General features: G+C 22.1%; 1 protein-coding gene across 2 annotated transcripts; it reads left to right on the forward strand.

The window, feature by feature from the left end:
• Positions 1-9,113: 9,113 nt before the first annotated feature.
• On the forward strand, positions 9,114-13,449 carry LOC118827240 (H-2 class I histocompatibility antigen, Q10 alpha chain-like). Of its 2 annotated transcripts, XM_036598532.1 has the most exons (7): positions 9,114-9,239; positions 10,249-10,509; positions 11,423-11,698; positions 12,107-12,400; positions 12,502-12,615; positions 12,864-12,896; positions 12,978-13,449. In XM_036598532.1, exons 1-7 carry the CDS (start codon positions 9,170-9,172, stop codon positions 13,028-13,030), a joined length of 1,101 nt encoding a protein of 366 aa, XP_036454425.1. In that variant the 5' UTR covers positions 9,114-9,169; the 3' UTR covers positions 13,031-13,449. The 2 variants fall into 2 exon arrangements, with proteins under 2 accessions (XP_036454425.1, XP_036454426.1); XM_036598533.1 differs by lacking the exon at positions 12,502-12,615.
• Positions 13,450-19,067: the final 5,618 nt, after the last annotated feature.

The raw sequence follows: 19,067 nt of genomic DNA on the forward strand, positions 1-19,067 counted from the left end.
TTTTTTAATAGTATTTTAATATTTTTTTAATTTTTTAAAATTATTTTTTATTTGTTTTTAATATTAATACAAATTTTTATAAATTTTATTTTTTTTTATAATTATTTTATTTATTTTTTTATTTTTTTTTATATATTTAATATTATATTATAATTTATTATTTTAATTTATTTTTTATATTTTATTATATTTATTATTTATTTTATTTATACATTTTATTAATTATTTTTTTTTTTTATTATTTTTTATTTATATTAAAATTTATATTATATAATTATATTATAATATTAATATTTAATATATAATTTATTGTTATTTTAATTTTTATTTTTTTTATATTATTTTTAATTATTTTAATTTTTTTTTATATTAAATTTTTTTTTATTTTTTTTTAATTATTTTTTTTTTATTATATTTTGTTTATAAATTTTTAATTTTTATTTAATATTTATAATTTTTATGATTTATTAATATTATTTATTTATAATTATTTATTTATATTATTTAATTATATATATTAATATATTTTTTTATTATTTTTGTTTTTAAATATTTATATATTATTTTAATTTATTATTATTTTAATTTTATATATTTTATATTAATAAATTAGATTTTTTTTTATTAAATTATTTATAAATTATTTTATTTTTCATATTTAAATTTTTATTTTTTTTAATATAATCATTTTATATATATTTTATTTTTTTATTTTTTTATTTTTATTTTTTTTTTATATTTTTTTATATTTAAATAGTATTATTTAGTTTATTATTTGTATATATTTTATTTTTTTATATTAAATATTTTATATTTTTAATTATTATAATTTATTTTTTTTATTTTATTGTTTTTTAATATATATTTTAATAATATTGTTTTATTTATTATAATTAATTTATTTAAATTTATTTTTTTTTTTTTTTTTTTTTTTTTTTTGTTTTTTATTTTTTTTTTTTTTTATTTTTTTTAATTATTATTATTTTTATTTTATTTTTTATAATTATTTATAATTTATTTTAGTTTTAATTTTTTTTTTATTATTTTATGTTATTATTTTTTATATTTTAATTTTTTTATTTTATTTTTTAATTTATTATTATTTTATAATAAATTTTATTTATATTTTTAATATATTATATATTATATTTATTGTTTAAATTTTTATATTTTTATTTTTATATATTATTTTTTTTAATTTATATATTAATTTATTTTTATTTATTTATATTTTTATTATATTATATTTTATTTTATTATTAATATTATTTTATTTATTTTTTATTAATATTTTTTTAATTATTATTTTTTTTATATTGTTAATTTATGTTATTTAATTTTAAATTTTTTTATATAAATTAAATTTTATTTATTTTTTTATATTTTTTTTAATATATATATTTATTTTTAATATTATATTTTATTATATTTTATTTTTTTATATTTTTTTATTTTATTTTTTATTTTTTTTATTATTTTAAATATATTATTATTTTTAATTATAAATTTTTTTTTTATATTATAATTTATTTTTTTTTTATTATTATTATATTATTTTATTATAATTTTATAATGTATATTTTAATTTTATATTTTTATAAAATTTATCTATATTATTTAATTTTTAATAATATTTATAAATTATTTTAATTTTTTTATGTTTATTTTATTTATTAATTTTAATAATTTATTTATATTTATTTAAATTATTTTATTTATTTTTTATTTTAATATTTTATATTATTTTTTTTTATAATTATATATATTTTAATTATATTATTAATTTTAATTATTTTATATATTTTTAATTATTATATTTAATTTTAATATTTATTTTTTTTTTATTTAGATTTTTAATATATTTTTTTTTTATTATTATTTTTATTTTATAATTTATTTTATTTTATATTTAAATATATATTTGTATTTTTATTATTAATTTTTTTTTTTTAATTATATTTATATTATTTTTTATTTAATATTTTTTTTTTTTATTTTTTATATTTTTATGTTATTTTATATTATTTTTTATTTTTTTTTTAAATTATTTTATATTTATTTTTTATTTAAATATATTATATTTTATTTTTTTTTATTAATTATATTTTATTTATATTTTTTTATTATTTTATATATTATATTAATTTAATTTAATTTTTTATGATTTTATTTTTTTTAATAATTTATTATATTATATATTTATATTTATTTTTATTGTTATTATATTTTTTTATTTATTTTATTTTTATATTAATTTTTTTTTTTAATTTTATTATGTTTTATATTTATTATTATTTATATTTTTTTATATTTTTAATTTTTTTATTATAATATTATGTATTTTTTTTATTTTATTTTTAATTGATATATTTATTTTTATTATTTAATTTATTAATTTATAATTATTTTTATTTTTAATAATATATATTTTTAATTTTGATTATTAAATTTATTTATATATAATTTAATTATAATTTTAAATTATTTATTAATATTAATTTTTTTAATTTTTTTTATATTTTTATTTTATATTTATTATTTATAATTTATTTTTTTAATTTTTATTTTAATTTTTTTTTTTTTATATTTTTTTTATTTTTTATAATATTATATATTATTATTATTATTTTTTATTATTTTTTATATATATTATTTTTTTTTTTATTATTAATTATTATTTTATTTTTTAATATTATTTATTTAATAATTTTTTTTTATTTTAATTAATAATATATTATTTTATTAAATAGTTTTTTCTATTTTATTTAAATGTATTTATTTTATATTAATTATTTTTTTTTTATTTATTTATTTTTTTTTGTTTTTTTTGATTTTTTTTTTTTTTATTTTATATTTTATATTATTTATATTTTTTATTATTTTATTTTTAATTTTAATAATAAATTTTTTTTATTTTATAATGTTTTATAATTATATTATTTTTTTATTTTTTTTTTTTTTTATTTAATATAATTTTATATATTTTTTAATTTTATATTTTTATATTTAATTTATTAATTTTTTATATTATTTATTTTTTATATATTTATTTTTAAATTAATTTATTAATTATTTATTTTAATTTTTTATATTTTTTAATATTTTTATTTTTTATATTTTTAATAGTTTTATTTATTTTATTTATTTTTTTTATTATATTTTTATTTATGTTAAAAATTTTTATTATTTTATGTTTTATTTTGTTTTAATTTTTTTATTATTTTAATTTTTTATTATTTTATAATGTTTTTTTAATATTATTTTTTTATATTATAAATTGATATATATTATATTTTTAATTATTTTTATATTTATTTTTATTAATATATTATTATTTATTATTTTTTTTATTTTTTTTTAATTATTATTTTTATATTTGATATAATTATTTTTTTTATTTTTTATTATTTTTTATTATATTTATTTTATATTATTTTTATATTTATTTAATATTTTATATTTTTATTTATAATTTTTTATATAATATATTTATAATTTTTATAATTTAATTTATTTTATTTATTTATTTTTATATTATTTTTTAATTTTTTTTATATATTTATTTATTATTTATTTTATTATATTAATATTTTTATATATTTATATTATTTTATTTTATTAATATTATTATTTTATGTTTTTTATATATTTATTTATTTTATTAATTTATATTATATTATTTTTTTTTTTAATATAAATTTATTGTTATTATTTTTATTTAATTATTATTAATTTTAATTTTAATATATTTTTATTAATTTTTTAATTTTTTTATTTTATTTTATAATTATTAATTTTATTTTTTTTTTATATTTATTTAATTATATTTTTATTTATAATATTTGTTTATTATTTATTATTTTTATTTTTATATATTTAATATTTTTTTATTTTATTTAATTTTTTTATTTTTTATTTTATTATATAATTTTTTTTATTATTTTTTATATTATTTTTTTATTGTTATTTAATTTTTATATTTAATTTATTTATTATTATTTTTTTTTATATATTTTAATATATATTTTTTTTATTGTATTTAATTTAATTATATTTTATTAATATTTTATATTTTATATTTTATATTATTTTTATTTTTATATAATTTTTTTTTTTTTATATTAATTTTTAATTAATTATAATTATTTTAATTATATTTTTATTATTTTATTAATTTTTTATATATTAGTAATTTTTTTATTTATTTATTTATTTTTATTATTATTTTTAATTTAAGGCTATTATATATGGTATAAGATAATTTATATTTGATATATTTTATTGTATATTTATTAATTATTTATGTAATTATTTTAATTATTTGATTTTTATTTATTATTTATTATTTATTATTTTTTTATTTTTAATATTTTTCCCCACTCCCTATTTCCAGTACTTTTTCCATATTATTTAACTTTTATGTATTATAATTAATATAATTTTTTTATGTTATTTTATATTTTTTTTAATATTATTTAATTATTTAATATTTATATTATTTATTATTATTAATTTTTTATTTTTTATTTTTTTATTATATATTTATATTATGATTTTTTTTTAATATTATTTATTATTTATTATATTTTTATAATTTATTTTATTATGTTTTTTTTTTTAATTTATTTATTTTTATATTTTAAATTATTTTATTAATTTTATTATTATATATTATTTATTAATTATTTATATTTTATTTTTTTTTTTAATATATTTTTTATTATTATTTTTATTATTTTATTTTATATTATTTTTATATTATATTATATTTTATTTATTATTTTTATATTATTTCTTAATTAATATTAATTTAATTTTATTTTATTTAATTATATTTTTTTTTTTAGTTTATATATAATTTTATTTTTTTTTAATTTTATTATTTATTTTATTTTTATATATTTATTATATTTTTATATTTATATTAATTTTTATAATTTTTATTATTATTTATTTTAATTTTATATTTTTTTTATTATAATAATATTTATTAATTTTATTTATATATTTATTTTTTTTATTTTTTTTTTTTTTTTATTATTTTTTTTTATTTTTTTTATATTAATATTTATTTTTATTTATTTATTTTTTTTATATATATTTTTTAATTTTTATTTTTTTATTTTTATTATTTTTATTATTATTTATTTTTTTTTTATTTTTTAATTATTTTTTATTATATTTATATTATTATATTATTTTTTTTTTATTTTATTTTTATATTTTTTTTATAATATTTTTTTTTATTCTTTTATTTAATTATTATTTTAATTTATTTTTTTTATTATATTTAATATATTATTTAATTTTATTTTTATTTTTATTTTTTATATATTTTTTTTTTTTATTATTTATATTTATATAATATTTTTTATTATTTTTTTATTTTTTTTATTTATTTATTTATATATTATTTTTTTAATATCTTTTTATATTATTATAATTATTTATTGTTATTTTTTATTATTATATTTAATTTTATTATTTTAATTTAATATTTTTTTTTTTATTATTTTTTATATTTTATATATTTATTTTATTATTTTATTTTTTTTTATTTTTATTTTTAATATTTATTATATTTAATTTATAATTTTAATTATTTTTATTTTATTTATTTTGTTATATAATTATATATATATTATTTTTTATTTTTATATATTTTTTATTATTTTATTTTATTATTAATAATTTTTTTTTTATATATATTTTTTTTATATATTTATATTTATTTATTTTATATATTTTTATTATATATTTTTTTTTATTATATTTATTTTATTATTAATTATATTATTATTTATAATTATTTTTATATTTATTTTTTATTTTTTTATTAAATATTTTTTATATTATATTATTTTTTTTTTTTATTTTTTATGATTTTATTTATTTTTATTTTTTAATATTTTTATTTATTTTTTTATTATTTTATTGTTTTATTTTTTTATTTTTTATTTAATTTATTTAATTGTATTTATTTTATTTTTTAATATTTTTATTAATATATATTTTTATTTATTTAAATATTTATATATATTATTTATATTTATTATTTTTATGTTTATTTTTATAATTTATTATGATAATTTTATTATTTTATATTATAATTTTTAAATTTTTATATATTTTTTTTATATATTTATATTATATAATATTTATTTATATTTTATTTTTAATATTTAATATTTTATTTTATATTTAATTTTTATATTTTATATATTTTATTTATATTTTTTATTTATTTTTTTTTATATTATATAGTATTATTTATTTTTTAATATATTATTGTTTTTTTTATTTATAATTTAATTTTTTATATTTATTTTTTTATAATTTTTTTTTTTTATATAATTTATTTGTTAATTATATTATTTTTTTTAAATTTATTTTTTTATTAATTATTTATTTTTTATTTTATGTTTTTTTATTTTATAAATTTTAATTTTATTTTATATTTATATTATTTATTATAATTTATTTATTATTTTTGTTTTTTTATATATTATATATTATTTATAATTATTAAATTTATTATATTTTTTTAATTTAATTTATTTATTTATATTTATTGTATTTATTATTTTTTAATATTTTTAATTAATTTTAAATTATTTTATTTTATATTATTTTTTTATATTTATAATTAATTTTTTATTTTATATTTTATTTTATTATAATTTATATATATTTAATTTTTTTATTATTTATTAGTATTATATTATTTATTTATATTATTTTATTATTATTTTTATATTTATTTTTATATTTTTTATTTTTATTTATATATTATATTTATTCTTTTTTTTATTTTTTATTATTTTTATTTTTTTTTTATTATAATTATTTATTTATAATATTATATTGATTATATTTTTTATTTTTTTTTAATTTATTATTTTTATATTATTTTATTTTTATTTTTTTGTTATTTATTATTTATTTTTTGTTATATTTATATATAAATAATTATTATATTTTTTTTATATTTATTTTTTATATTTATTTTTATATTTTTATTTATTATTTATTTATAATTTTTTTTTTTAATAATTTTTATATTATATATTATTTTTTTTTTTATTTTATTTATAATTTTTTAATTTTATTATATTTTTATTTTTATTAAATTATTATATTTTTTTTATAATTATTTGTTTATATTTTATTATTTTTTTTTTATTTATATAATTTTATTTTTTTATATATTTAATAATTTAATTAATTATTTATTTAATTTATAATTTTTTTTATTTAATTTTTTTTTATTTATATTATATTATTTTATATTTTTTATTATATTATTTATTTATATTTATATTTTTTATTTATATTTTATATATTTTATTATATATATTTTTTTATTTATATTTTTTTATATATTTAATTATTTTTTATATAATATTTAATTATTATTATTTTATTTTATATGTTAATTTTATTTATTTTATTTATTTTAATATTTTTTTTTTATATTTTTTTTATTTTATTAATATTTTTTATTATCTTTTAAATTTTTATATTATTTATATTTTTTATATATTATTTTTTTATATATTTTTTATATTTTAAATATTATATTTATTTATATTTTTAATTTTAGTTATATATTTTTTTTTTTTAAAATTTTTTTATTTTTATTTTATTAATTTTTATTATTATTTTATTATTATTTATTTATTTATATATTTATTTTTTTTAATATTATAAATATTAATTTATTTATTTTTTTTTTTTTTTATTATTTTTTTTATTATTTTTTATTTTTTTTTTTTTATATTTTTAATTATTTTTATTAATATATTTATTTATTTTTATTTAATTTTTATATATTTTTATATAATTTAATTTATTATATTTTAATTTTTATAATTTAATTTTTTTATTATTTTTTTTTTTATTTTTTTTTTTTTTATATAAATCTTTTATTATATTTTTTTTATATTTATTAATTTTTATTTTATTTATTTATATAATTTTTATATTTATTTTTATATATTATTTTTTATTCTTTTTTTATATTTATAAATATTTTTTTATTATTTAATTTTTTTATATTTTTTTATTTATATATATTATTAAATTATTTATTTTATAATAATTTTATTTATATTTTATTTTAATTTTTATTTATTTAATATTTTTTATTTTTTTTTATTTATTATTATATAATATATTAAATTTTTTATATTTTATATAATTTTATTTTTTTTTTAATTATTAAATATTATTATTTTTTATTTAATTTTATATTATTTATATTTTTAATTTTTTAAATATATTATTTTTTTATTTTATTTATATTATAAATTATATTTTATATATATTTTATTTTTATTAATTTTTTATTTTTTATATACTTTTTATTTTATATTTTTATTAAAATAATATAAATATTTGTTTTTATTTTTATTTAATTTTTAATAATTATATAATTTTATTTTATATTTATTTTAATATTTATATTTATATTATTTATTTATATTATTTTTTTTTTTTATATTATTTAATTTTAAAGCTCTGAGTGTGAGACTTGCAGTGTTGCTATGTCGGTGGAAAACTTCAGTTTTCAACTTGGTGATGTTAATAGATGTTAATAGAGGCTTTTACAGTGAGGACCTCTCAGAGCAGTGAAGGGAAATAAGAAGCACTGAGTGGAATTTAGAAGTCATGTTTAATTCTGTTTATATTTGGCCATAATTTCTACATTTTTATTTGCATTTTTCTCACATCAAAGGGTAAAATAGTGTGGAAAACCTCTAATCTACACTGAATATGGACACAATAAAATATGTATACATACATTTAAAACTGTTAAATTAATTTAATCTGGAGAGTAATTTAAATAGAGTTTAATCAGTTTAAATCCAAGTTTAACCCAACATTTTATTTTTTCCTTGTAGCATGTTATGTTTTTCAATAAATAATCACCAGAAAACAGGGTGTTTTTAACAGATTTTAATCTACAGTATGTTTTATATCACATATGAAGATGAAGACCCTGTTCCATGTCCTTACTTACCCCCACGATGTCACTCGGGCCTCAGTGGGGTCTATCAGTTGTCTTGCACATGTGTTCACGCCCTCATTAGATACTGAGCTCTCACTGTACTTTCAGTTTACAAACTGACACAGGACAGAATGGTTCTACAAACGAAAACATCTGAAAATGGATTATTATACAGTAATGAAGAAAAGCCTGTTCATTCTTATAGTTTACATTCATCTAACATCAGCAGGTGAGTCTGTTTCTGCTCAGTAAACAATCTAGAACCGTCCACAAAATAGTCTATAAATGTCATATTCTGATTAACGTCTTCAAGAGGTGTCTGTACACATTTTACAGGTCTGGATTGGTGAATGTGCTGTTCATCACTTCTCAACATCAGTTAGCTATCAGTTAGGATGCTGATGTTCCCTTTCTGTGGAGAGAACCATCCATTTTGCAAATTAAAACAAGTGCAAAAACTGTTATGCAGGATGATTTTGGCAATGGTTAAATTTCATATGCTTGGTTTTAAAAATAATTACTCCTGAGCTTCAGATTGGCCAACGAAATCCTATATAAATAACTAATTAATAAATAACTAATTACGTCTCTCAGACTGTAGCGGCTACGGATTGCTTTACTTCTGGCTTGATCTCAAAAACCCAAACACATCTGTTTGAGTGGAAAGTACAGCAGTCATTTCAGTCCTTAATTTAGAAAGATTCAATCATAATAAGCATCATTTAAAAGACTCACAGTGAACTACATGCAGCCAGTTATGCTGTTTGAAAATCTAGGAACTATTCAGTAGAAACAGTCTGAAAAAGCGAAATTTTATAAATAAAATGAATAATGAATAACACTGTAAACACCATTGTGATTACTGCCCATCTCTGCACAGCACCTTTATTCTCTCTGCCACTCTGAGATCAGAAAAAAGAACATGACCATGTGGAGAGAGAGAACATTAAGACCAGAGGAAAGAGGTTCAGGTGCCAAACCACACAAAAACCAAATTACTACCTCACATTAAGGCCTGTTAGCTTTGATTAGCCTAATTCTACAATACTAATCATTGTGTTTGAGATATTGATGCAAATATCCTCAACAGTGGAAACAGAATCAGATAAAAACAGCACCGGCAGTTAGAAATGGATACAGTCAGTGTCTCCTGATTCTGAATATGGAGATGAAGATGACAGTGTGCAGGTTAAAGAGAGTCTCTTCCTCCATCTCAATAGATATTTTTATTTTTTCAGTCTCCCACTCTCTGAGCTACTTCTACACTGGAGTCACACCAGGAATACATTTCCCAGAGTTCACTGCTGTTGGTCTGCTGGATGGACAGCAGATTGTGTACTACGACAGTAACATCAGGAGGTTGATCCCAAAGACAGACTGGATGGAGAAGAGTGTGGATGAAGATTACTGGAATATAGAGACACTGAAACATCTGGCTAATCAGGAGGCCTTCGAAGTTAATCTGGCTACAGCAATGATGCGCTTCAATCAGACTGAAGGTGAGTATAAACACACTGAGAGGTTTAAACACTGAACACCAGCTCTATAGTAACACAAACTGTATGTTTACATTCTGTTTTTTCCAGCTGCTAAGACGCATTTTCTGAAATGATGCACAATTTTCTCTAATAACATAAAACCAAACGTACATACAGATCTGAGCAAATTTCACATTTCTACAACAAAAATATTAAATACTTAAACATAAAAAAACATTTATAATATGTTATCTTTCATATAGCCAGACTATCATCAGAGAATCTGGTGCACTTTGTTGCTTAATATGGCCAAAAATCATCTACTTTGAGAGGAAAGGGCTGTTTGACTCACAATGCATTCTGGGTATTTTCACTGATCAGATCTATCAGCTCAGCTCACCAATAAGAGCCTTTCATTCAGCTTCTAAATGGCTCTTCATTCAGTGGTGTTAATCTTAATCATGAGTGTTGAACTTTACTGTGTTTACTACATGTAAGCTTAGCCTACCTTCTATTAAATGTGAAAATATCAAAACACTACAGTGACAGTAAAACAAAAAACTTCTCAACATTTTATTAGTTTCACTGCAAGTTCTATAAGTTGCACTGTGTGTGTTTAATCGTGTACTGAACACAACAAGACATTGTCATTCATTGTCTTTTCCATCTGACACAGTTATTCCAATTGCTACACACATTTTTGAGGGAAAAAAGATCCATGTTTAAACATTTTCAAAATGTGGGAGCAACATTACTGTTAAAACAGGAACAGAATTTACTTGTTTAAAATATTATTAGATTTCAGATGTAGTGAAAATATACAAAATACAAAAAAAATACAAAATTCAAAATATTCTTCAGTGATGTGTGTTCACCTTCAGATCTTACTAGTCAAACGATTAAACTAATGAAACAAGTGTGTGTGTGTGTGCAGGAGTTCACACAGTGCAGTGGATGTATGGCTGTGAGCTGCATGATGTTGGAACCAAGACAGGATACATGAAGTACGGTTATGATGGAGAAGACTTCATCAGTCTGGATCTGAACACTGAAACCTGGACTGCAGCTCATCCTAAAGCTGTTATTACCAAACGGAAGTGGGAGAAGACAGATCATTATACTAAGTTCCAAAGGGCCTACCTGGAGAATGAGTGTATTGCATGGTTACAGAAGTTTGTGGGTTACGGCAGATCCAGTCTGGAGAGGAAAGGTACAGTGATCTGATCTGTTACTATAACTGCTGCTGAATTCTGGAAGAGTAACTTTGAATCATGTAATAGTGGGCAGTCATGTGTATATCCTGTACTATAAAAGAGAGCGGAATACTTAAACAAGTAAGTGTATTAATATTAAACTGCTTTTATATTTAAAAGAACTATTGTTAAATGTGTCATATTTAAAATGTGACAAAGTAAGCAGAAATTACATAATTCATCATTTTTATATCATTTTTGTTTTGCTGTACTCTCACTGTTTTCACCATTATCACTGAAAATCTACTGTGTGTGCAGCGTATATTTATACTTTTCTGCATCTCTCTCTCTTTGTTTCTCTCTCTCTCTCTCTCTCTCTCTCTCTCTCTCTCTCTCTCTCTCTCTCTCTCTCTCTCTCTCTCCAGTCTGTCCTGAGGCGTCTCTGTTCCAGAAGGACTCTTCTTCTCCAGTGGTGTGTCATGCTACAGGTTTCTTCCCCAAAGCAGTGATGATCTCCTGGCAGAAGAATGGAGAGGATCTGCATGAGGACATGGAGCTCAGAGAGACGCTACCCAACCAGGATGGAACCTTCCAGAAGAGGAGCGTTCTGACTGTCTCACCTGAGGAGCTGAACAGGAACGAGTACACCTGTGTCATTCTGCACAGCAGCCTGGAGAAGAAGATGGTGCTGCAGGTGTCTGAACGCAGAGTCCTGCAAGGTAGGAGACGTTTTTCATGAAAGAAAGTAACTGTGCTTTAGTTTCAAAATGATTTGCTGGGGCAGATAACTCTGCTCTGGTGTTACTCTCTGGTGTTTCAGGTGGAGGTTCAGTTGGTATCATCTTAGGTGCAGTTGTTCTCCTGATTGTCCTCATTGGTTCTGTTGGATTGGTCATTTGGAGGAAGGCTCTTAAAGGGCACAAAGACACAATGAGTTAGTGAGATGACAGATTTCTTACACCGATTTCAAGAACAAATTTATTCAGTAAAATGATGATTATGCATTATTTCATAATGTTTCTCTTTATAAGCTGAAGATGAAATGTGTTTTGGTAAAAGTCTGAATGTGAAATTAAGTCATTCTGTACAGCTGTAGGTTTTTATCACATACATTTTATAGCACCCAGTTCTCTTATGAGGGACTCAGGTAAAGTGATGATCATCCACTCATCTCTGTTTCAGGTTTTAAACATGTTTCGAGAAGCCCCAGTTCAGGTAAATCAGCCTTTCTGAATTTTCTCTTCTATAACACTGTGTTAATTCTCAATAATTCTGAAATATTTTGACTTTTTTTAGGTTGTGAGTCTGAAGGAAGCTCATCAACCATCTCCATCACCTCATCTGAATAATGATCAATTGCAGTTTACAGTACAGATGAAACACCACTGTTTTATACATACATGGCACCTATGTGGAAACCATCTCTCACACTGTGTTTATATCAGTCTCTACCAGTGAGCAGGTTTGAACCCTTCCACACTCTGAATGTAGCACCTCATTGAGGTGATGAACCTTCAGCTGTGTTTGTGAGATTTTTAGGGTTTATTTAATTTCATTTATTTATTAGATATTTATTTATTGATAATGCATTCTTTTTTGCAGAACTAATAATAATAATAATTTCATTAAATGAAAGTGGCCATATGTAATATGCATATTCTGACTGCTGATCAAGCTTTTCCCAGAGTTCTCTAAAACATGTTCTGTCTGTTTCTGTGGGCGTCATTGTGTAGAAATGATTCAGTCAATAAATACAGACTCTATGAAATACAGTGTAAAACTCATAGCAGATGAAATACAGTTTAAATACTGCCGAAGTGCTGACATCATCCTGTCGTGAGTAATATTCGTCAGTGCCTTTGTTTACTTTACATCGTGTGTCTTTGTTGTGCTTGTGTTGTTGTTTTGATCTGTGTCTTCTCTCCTGTCCTTTCTCCTTGTCATCTGTCTCACCTGTGTGTTGTCTGTAGCGCTGCCCTCTCTTTAGCCTCAGGTGGTTCTTGTTTGTTCCCTGTGTATTTGTATCCCTGGTTAGTTGTCTTGTGTTTTGGTTTGTCAGGCCCTGTACTTTCTTTTTTAGTGTTCACTTTAAATTTGTATATTTTGCAGTGAATTTAGGTGAAACAAAGGATTTGCACATGCATCTCACTTCTTTGCCTCCCTCAGTGTTACAGTTTGGTTTAGAGATTTCAGTTCTTACATATTGATACAGATGGATCTTAAGAATGTTTTCCAAAATGTGCACAAAAATCAAAGCTTATTTGCTTGTTGTTACCTCTCTCGCATGGCTAATGTGTCCCCACAGCCCAGTACAATGTTGAAAAATAGAGAATTTTTTATTTAAAGAAAGCACCAGAAACGGATAATAAAGAATTAATTGTAAATAAAATGCTTTTTCCTTAATCATATTAAGGTCTTATAAAAATCAAACATTTCAATGTTCAATTTATTTCATGTCTCTGAACCTGAATGAGTATATTTTTTCAAGTAATTTTATAAGTCTAAATGTACTGAAATAAACTGAATAAAGAAACTGTAAGAGAAATGAGTGCAGGAGTGTCTTATAATTGCCAGTCTGGTTACTCTTCTCTGGACATTGACTGACCAGAACATGTTCAGTCTGACGTCTCACTTACGAAATGAGAGATATGAAGGTAACGTCCTGCAGGCTTCAGCAATATCACAGCAGATCTATAACTAAACACACTGCTTTTAAAACAGATAAATCTCCAATTTGAGAAAGCGAGAAAAACGTGATTAAGATCTTTTTAATGATTGACAGCCCTCATTTGTAGATGTTCAGAATCTGCAGTAGTCTATCACGTTTGTTGTCGTTTATGGCTGGTGCAGTAATGAGGGGAATCAGGCTGAAATGAAAGACCCTCAGACACCTTCACTTCTTCCCCCTCACAGTAGAGCTCTGTGTGATCAGTTCATACACAAGTGGCTTTATTAGTAATGTCATGTAGGAAGATCTACTGAAACTACAGGAAACACTGTTTAATGTTCAGCTCTTCATAGCTGTGTACATGTAACTCATCTGTCTTCTCTTCAGACAGTTTACAGTTAGTGTCACTTTCTTATCTACTGCTGTCAGACGAGTTTAGGACCCAGTCACATGATATACAGACACACAATGAGGAGACACACACACTCACTGACTAACATGGTGCATTAAATGTGGCTTCTCTCTAAATAAGCTGTCTTCTAAAGAAACGTGTTATCCAGTGGATCTGAAACTGTGTGTGATATTCAATTAAATGATAGGTCTAATATAAATGACATGTTGTTGCTAAGAGAAGTATAAGTATAGGGTTTAGCTCTGTGTAGGATATTGTGATTCTTATATCATTCTAATGCACTCTCACTGCTTTTCTATCTGTCTGTAACAGATTACACACTCCGTACTGAGTCACTGCTGGTGTTTGTGGTGGGGGAGGGATGGTGGGCATGTAAATATCTCAGTCCAGAGGGTTTTTTTCACAAAGCAGGATTTCTTAGCAAGCCTGATAACTTACCTAAAAACAAACCTGTGAGAAGAGCAGAACATTCCTTTTGGACAGTCCTCAACTTTTGGCTGAAGTTCTCCAGCTTCTCCTCTCGAATGTCCAGAAACATTTTATCTGAAGTTTTATTTTGCTGATGTTTTAAAATGATTAATAGTTATTTATATTAATAATAATATTTATTCAGTAAAACTCTTAATGCATAAAATCAAACTCCAAACAGTATTTAAATATAAAAGATCACGGTAAAACAAACCACTCCATCCTGGTCATTTTGTGAGTGTCCCAGTAAACAGAATAAGAGTCCCTACCTTCATAATCTTATCCATTAACTCCAGATAAGAAAACAGTATTACAGAAACATCCTGACTAGACTAAACCTCCTAAATACTGTCCTAACTTTAGGATAAACCCCAACAGGGTCCTGACTTCTGTTTAAGGTCCGTTTCTATGTTTTTTTAGGGATGAGGGATGGGGTGAGGATGGTGTTGGGTATTGAGGAATGGTACTGGGTATTGAGGGATGGTGTGAGGATGGTATTGTGTATTGAGGGATGGGAGAGGATGGTGTTGGGTATTGAGGAATGGTGCTGGTATTGAGGGATGGTGTGAGGATGGTGTTGGGTATTGAAGGATGGGGTGAGGATGGTGTTGGGTATTGAGGGATGGTGTTAGGTATTGAGGGATGGGTGAGGATGGTGTTGGGTATTGAGGGATGGTGTGAGGATGGTGTTGGGTATTGAAGGATTGGGTGAGGATGGTGTTGGGTATTGAGGGATGGGGAGGATGATGTTGGGTTTTGAGGAATGGTTTTGGGTTGAGGGATGCGGTGAGGACGGTGTTGGGTATTGAGGGATGGAGTGACGATGGTGTTGGGTATTGAGAATGGTGCTGGGTATTGAGGGTGGTGTGAGGATGGTGTTGGTTGTTGAGGGATGGAGTGAAGATGGTGTTGGGTATTGAGGGATGGAGTGAAGATGGTGTTGGGTATTGAGGGATGGTGTGAGGATGGTGTTGGTATTGAGGGATAGGGTGAGGATGGTGTTGGGTATTGAGAGATGGAGTGAAGATGGTGTTGGGTATTGAGGGATGGGATGAGGATGGTGTTGGGTATTGAGGGTGGAGTGAAGATGGTGTTGGGTATTGAGGGATGGGGTGAGGATGTTGTTGGGTATTGAGGGATGGTGTGAGGATGGTGTTGGGTATTGAGGGATGGGGTGAGGATGGTGCTCGGTATTGAGGGATGGGGTGAGGATGGTGTTGGGTATTGAGGGATGGAGTGATGATGGTGTTGGGTATTGAGGGATGGAGTGAAGATGGTGTTGGGTATTGAGGGATGGGGTGAGGATGTTGTTGGGTATTGAGGGATGGGTGAGGATGGTGTTGGGTATTGAGGGATGGGGTGAGGATGGTGTTGGGTATTGAGGGATGGTGTGAGGATGTTGTTGGGTATTGAGGGATGGGTGAGGATGTTGTTGGGTATTGAGGGATGGGTGGGGATGGTGTTGGGTATTGATGGATGGGTGAGGATGGTGTTGGGTATTGAGGGATGGGGTGAGGATGGTGTTGGGTATTGAGGGATGGTGTGAGGATGGTGTTGGGTATTGAGGGATGGGTGAGAATGGTGTTGGGTATTGAGGGATGGTGTGAGGATGTTGTTGGGTATTGAGGGATGGTGTGGCGATGGTGTTGGGTATTGAGGGATGGTGTGAGGATGTTGTTGGGTATTGAGGGATGGTGTGAGGATGGTGTTGGGTATTGAGGGATGGGTGAGGATGGTGTTGGGTATTGAGGGATGGTGTGAGGATGGTGTTGGGTATTGAGGGATGGGTGAGGATGGTGTTGGGTATTGGGGGATGGGTGAGGATGGTGTTAGATATTGAGGGATGGTGTGAGGATGGTGTTGTGTATTGAGGGATGGTGTGAGGATGGTGTTGTGTATTGAGGGATGGGGTGAGGATGGTGTTGTGTATTGAGGGATGGGGTGAGGATGGTGTTGGGTATCATAACTAATAGTAATTGTACCTCAATACTGATGATAACTGATCTCTTTGACTGAAGCACAAAGACAACATGCAGGGGATTCTACTAAATAGTGCAAATGCATATTTGTGAATTTGTTTGAGCTCATCTTGGTTCACATCCTGTCCAACTGCAAAACTGACCTGCTGTTCTTCGAACAGAGCTAATTCAATAAGCCAGGCTGCTTTCAGTAAGTTCAGCTAATTTTCATCAATTTCAGTTCCACAAAAGAAGCTCAGCTTAAGCCCCATTTTAACATTTGCTTTTGGACAACATATGCTTTTCTGTTGCTTTTTTGTTTTTTAAAATGACACTCTTCTGCTCTCCTTGCCTGCCCTTGCTCTGCTATCACTTGAATTCAGTCATGGATTGGTGGACTGTGAGAGAAAAGTTTTTCACCAGTTTGTCCAGATGAAAGATTGTCCTGCATCTTGTCTTTTTGAGCAGTGACCATCACTGGTGAGTCAATCTGCATTATTACAAGGCGTGTTATTCCTAATTCCTGGAAAGTGTGTTTCCCTGCTCTGATATGTTGCTTTGGATGTGTATTTGCAGACCACAGTGATCATAAACAGCTGGATAACTTTGGATTTTAATGTGATGCTGTATATCCAGGTTTTGTGAATGTGTGATTTCACTGATGGGGTGCGTTTGTGTTTGGATCAGGTTTGTGTGTAGTTTCATTGATGAGTCGCTGCTGACCCTACAATTTATAATACCCCTGTTCCAGAGACGCCACTGTGCACAACCTTTGGATTTGAGATGTAATGCAATTATGGGCATTGCTAGGCCAGTTCTAGGGGGCTTTAGACCCCCTTAAATGTAATTTAGCCCCACCTTCTCAAATAAATGCACATTACTACAGTTCAAATAATTTTAGTTTTTATTCACCAACAGAGACAGAAATACCATTATTGACACTGTTTATATTCTTTGTTCTTATACTTCTCTTCAGTATTTGGAAACAATGACAGCAGCATTTGCCATATATTATTGTTGACTGTACGTTAATGTCAGAGAAAAGGTCATATAATGTTGATCATAATGCAATTTTAAGCAGTTAAAAAATAAGAATTATTTTCATATTCACATTATTTCCTTGCGTAAATCTGAGTTTAATAATATAATATATTACTAAACAAAGGCAGGGAGAGGGAGAGAGAGAAGCTGAAGGAGACTGACATGACTGAAGGAGCAGATCTGTTGGAGGTTAGTGATCAAGAAGAAAGCGAGGAAGAGCTGTATAAGCTTTCAATGGCAACTAATACCGAATTTACTTTAACTTATAATATTTATCACTGTTACCATGAAATTCTGACATGTAGTTTATTAAACATGCCTACAGAGCATAATCACATTCTTTCTGATGTCTCCAACCGAGAGTGAACCTGTATATATATATATATATATATATATATATATATATATATATATATATATATATATATATATCCCTCATATAAATTATTAATTTGCCTAAAACATGGTTATTGGTGGTTATTGGCAGTGTATATAACACTGTCCCGAAGTCAAAACCTCCTATTATTCAGCATTTTACTGTAAAAACTAGCCAGTAAAGAACCAATAGACACCAATATAGCTGTGGAAATGTTCACTGATCAGGTGGGCTGATTTAAGCCTGCTGTCATCTCGCTGGATAATCAGTTATTAAGGTTATATGCACTGTTTTTACGGAGTTGTAGCGGACTATATAATTTAACTTGACTGCGGTCAGACCTGGTCAGCTGCGGTCAATAAAGCGGAGCGACATGAGAGTCAACCTTGTAGTTTCACTTTCGATCTTCCGCCTAGAAACTCTTCCTTATTTCCTATTGGCCAGAGCTCCAGAATCCCTAATT

The sequence above is a fragment of the Colossoma macropomum genome, unplaced genomic scaffold (genome assembly GCF_904425465.1).
Source record: "Colossoma macropomum unplaced genomic scaffold, Colossoma_macropomum, whole genome shotgun sequence".
Classification (NCBI taxonomy): domain Eukaryota; kingdom Metazoa; phylum Chordata; class Actinopteri; order Characiformes; family Serrasalmidae; genus Colossoma; species Colossoma macropomum.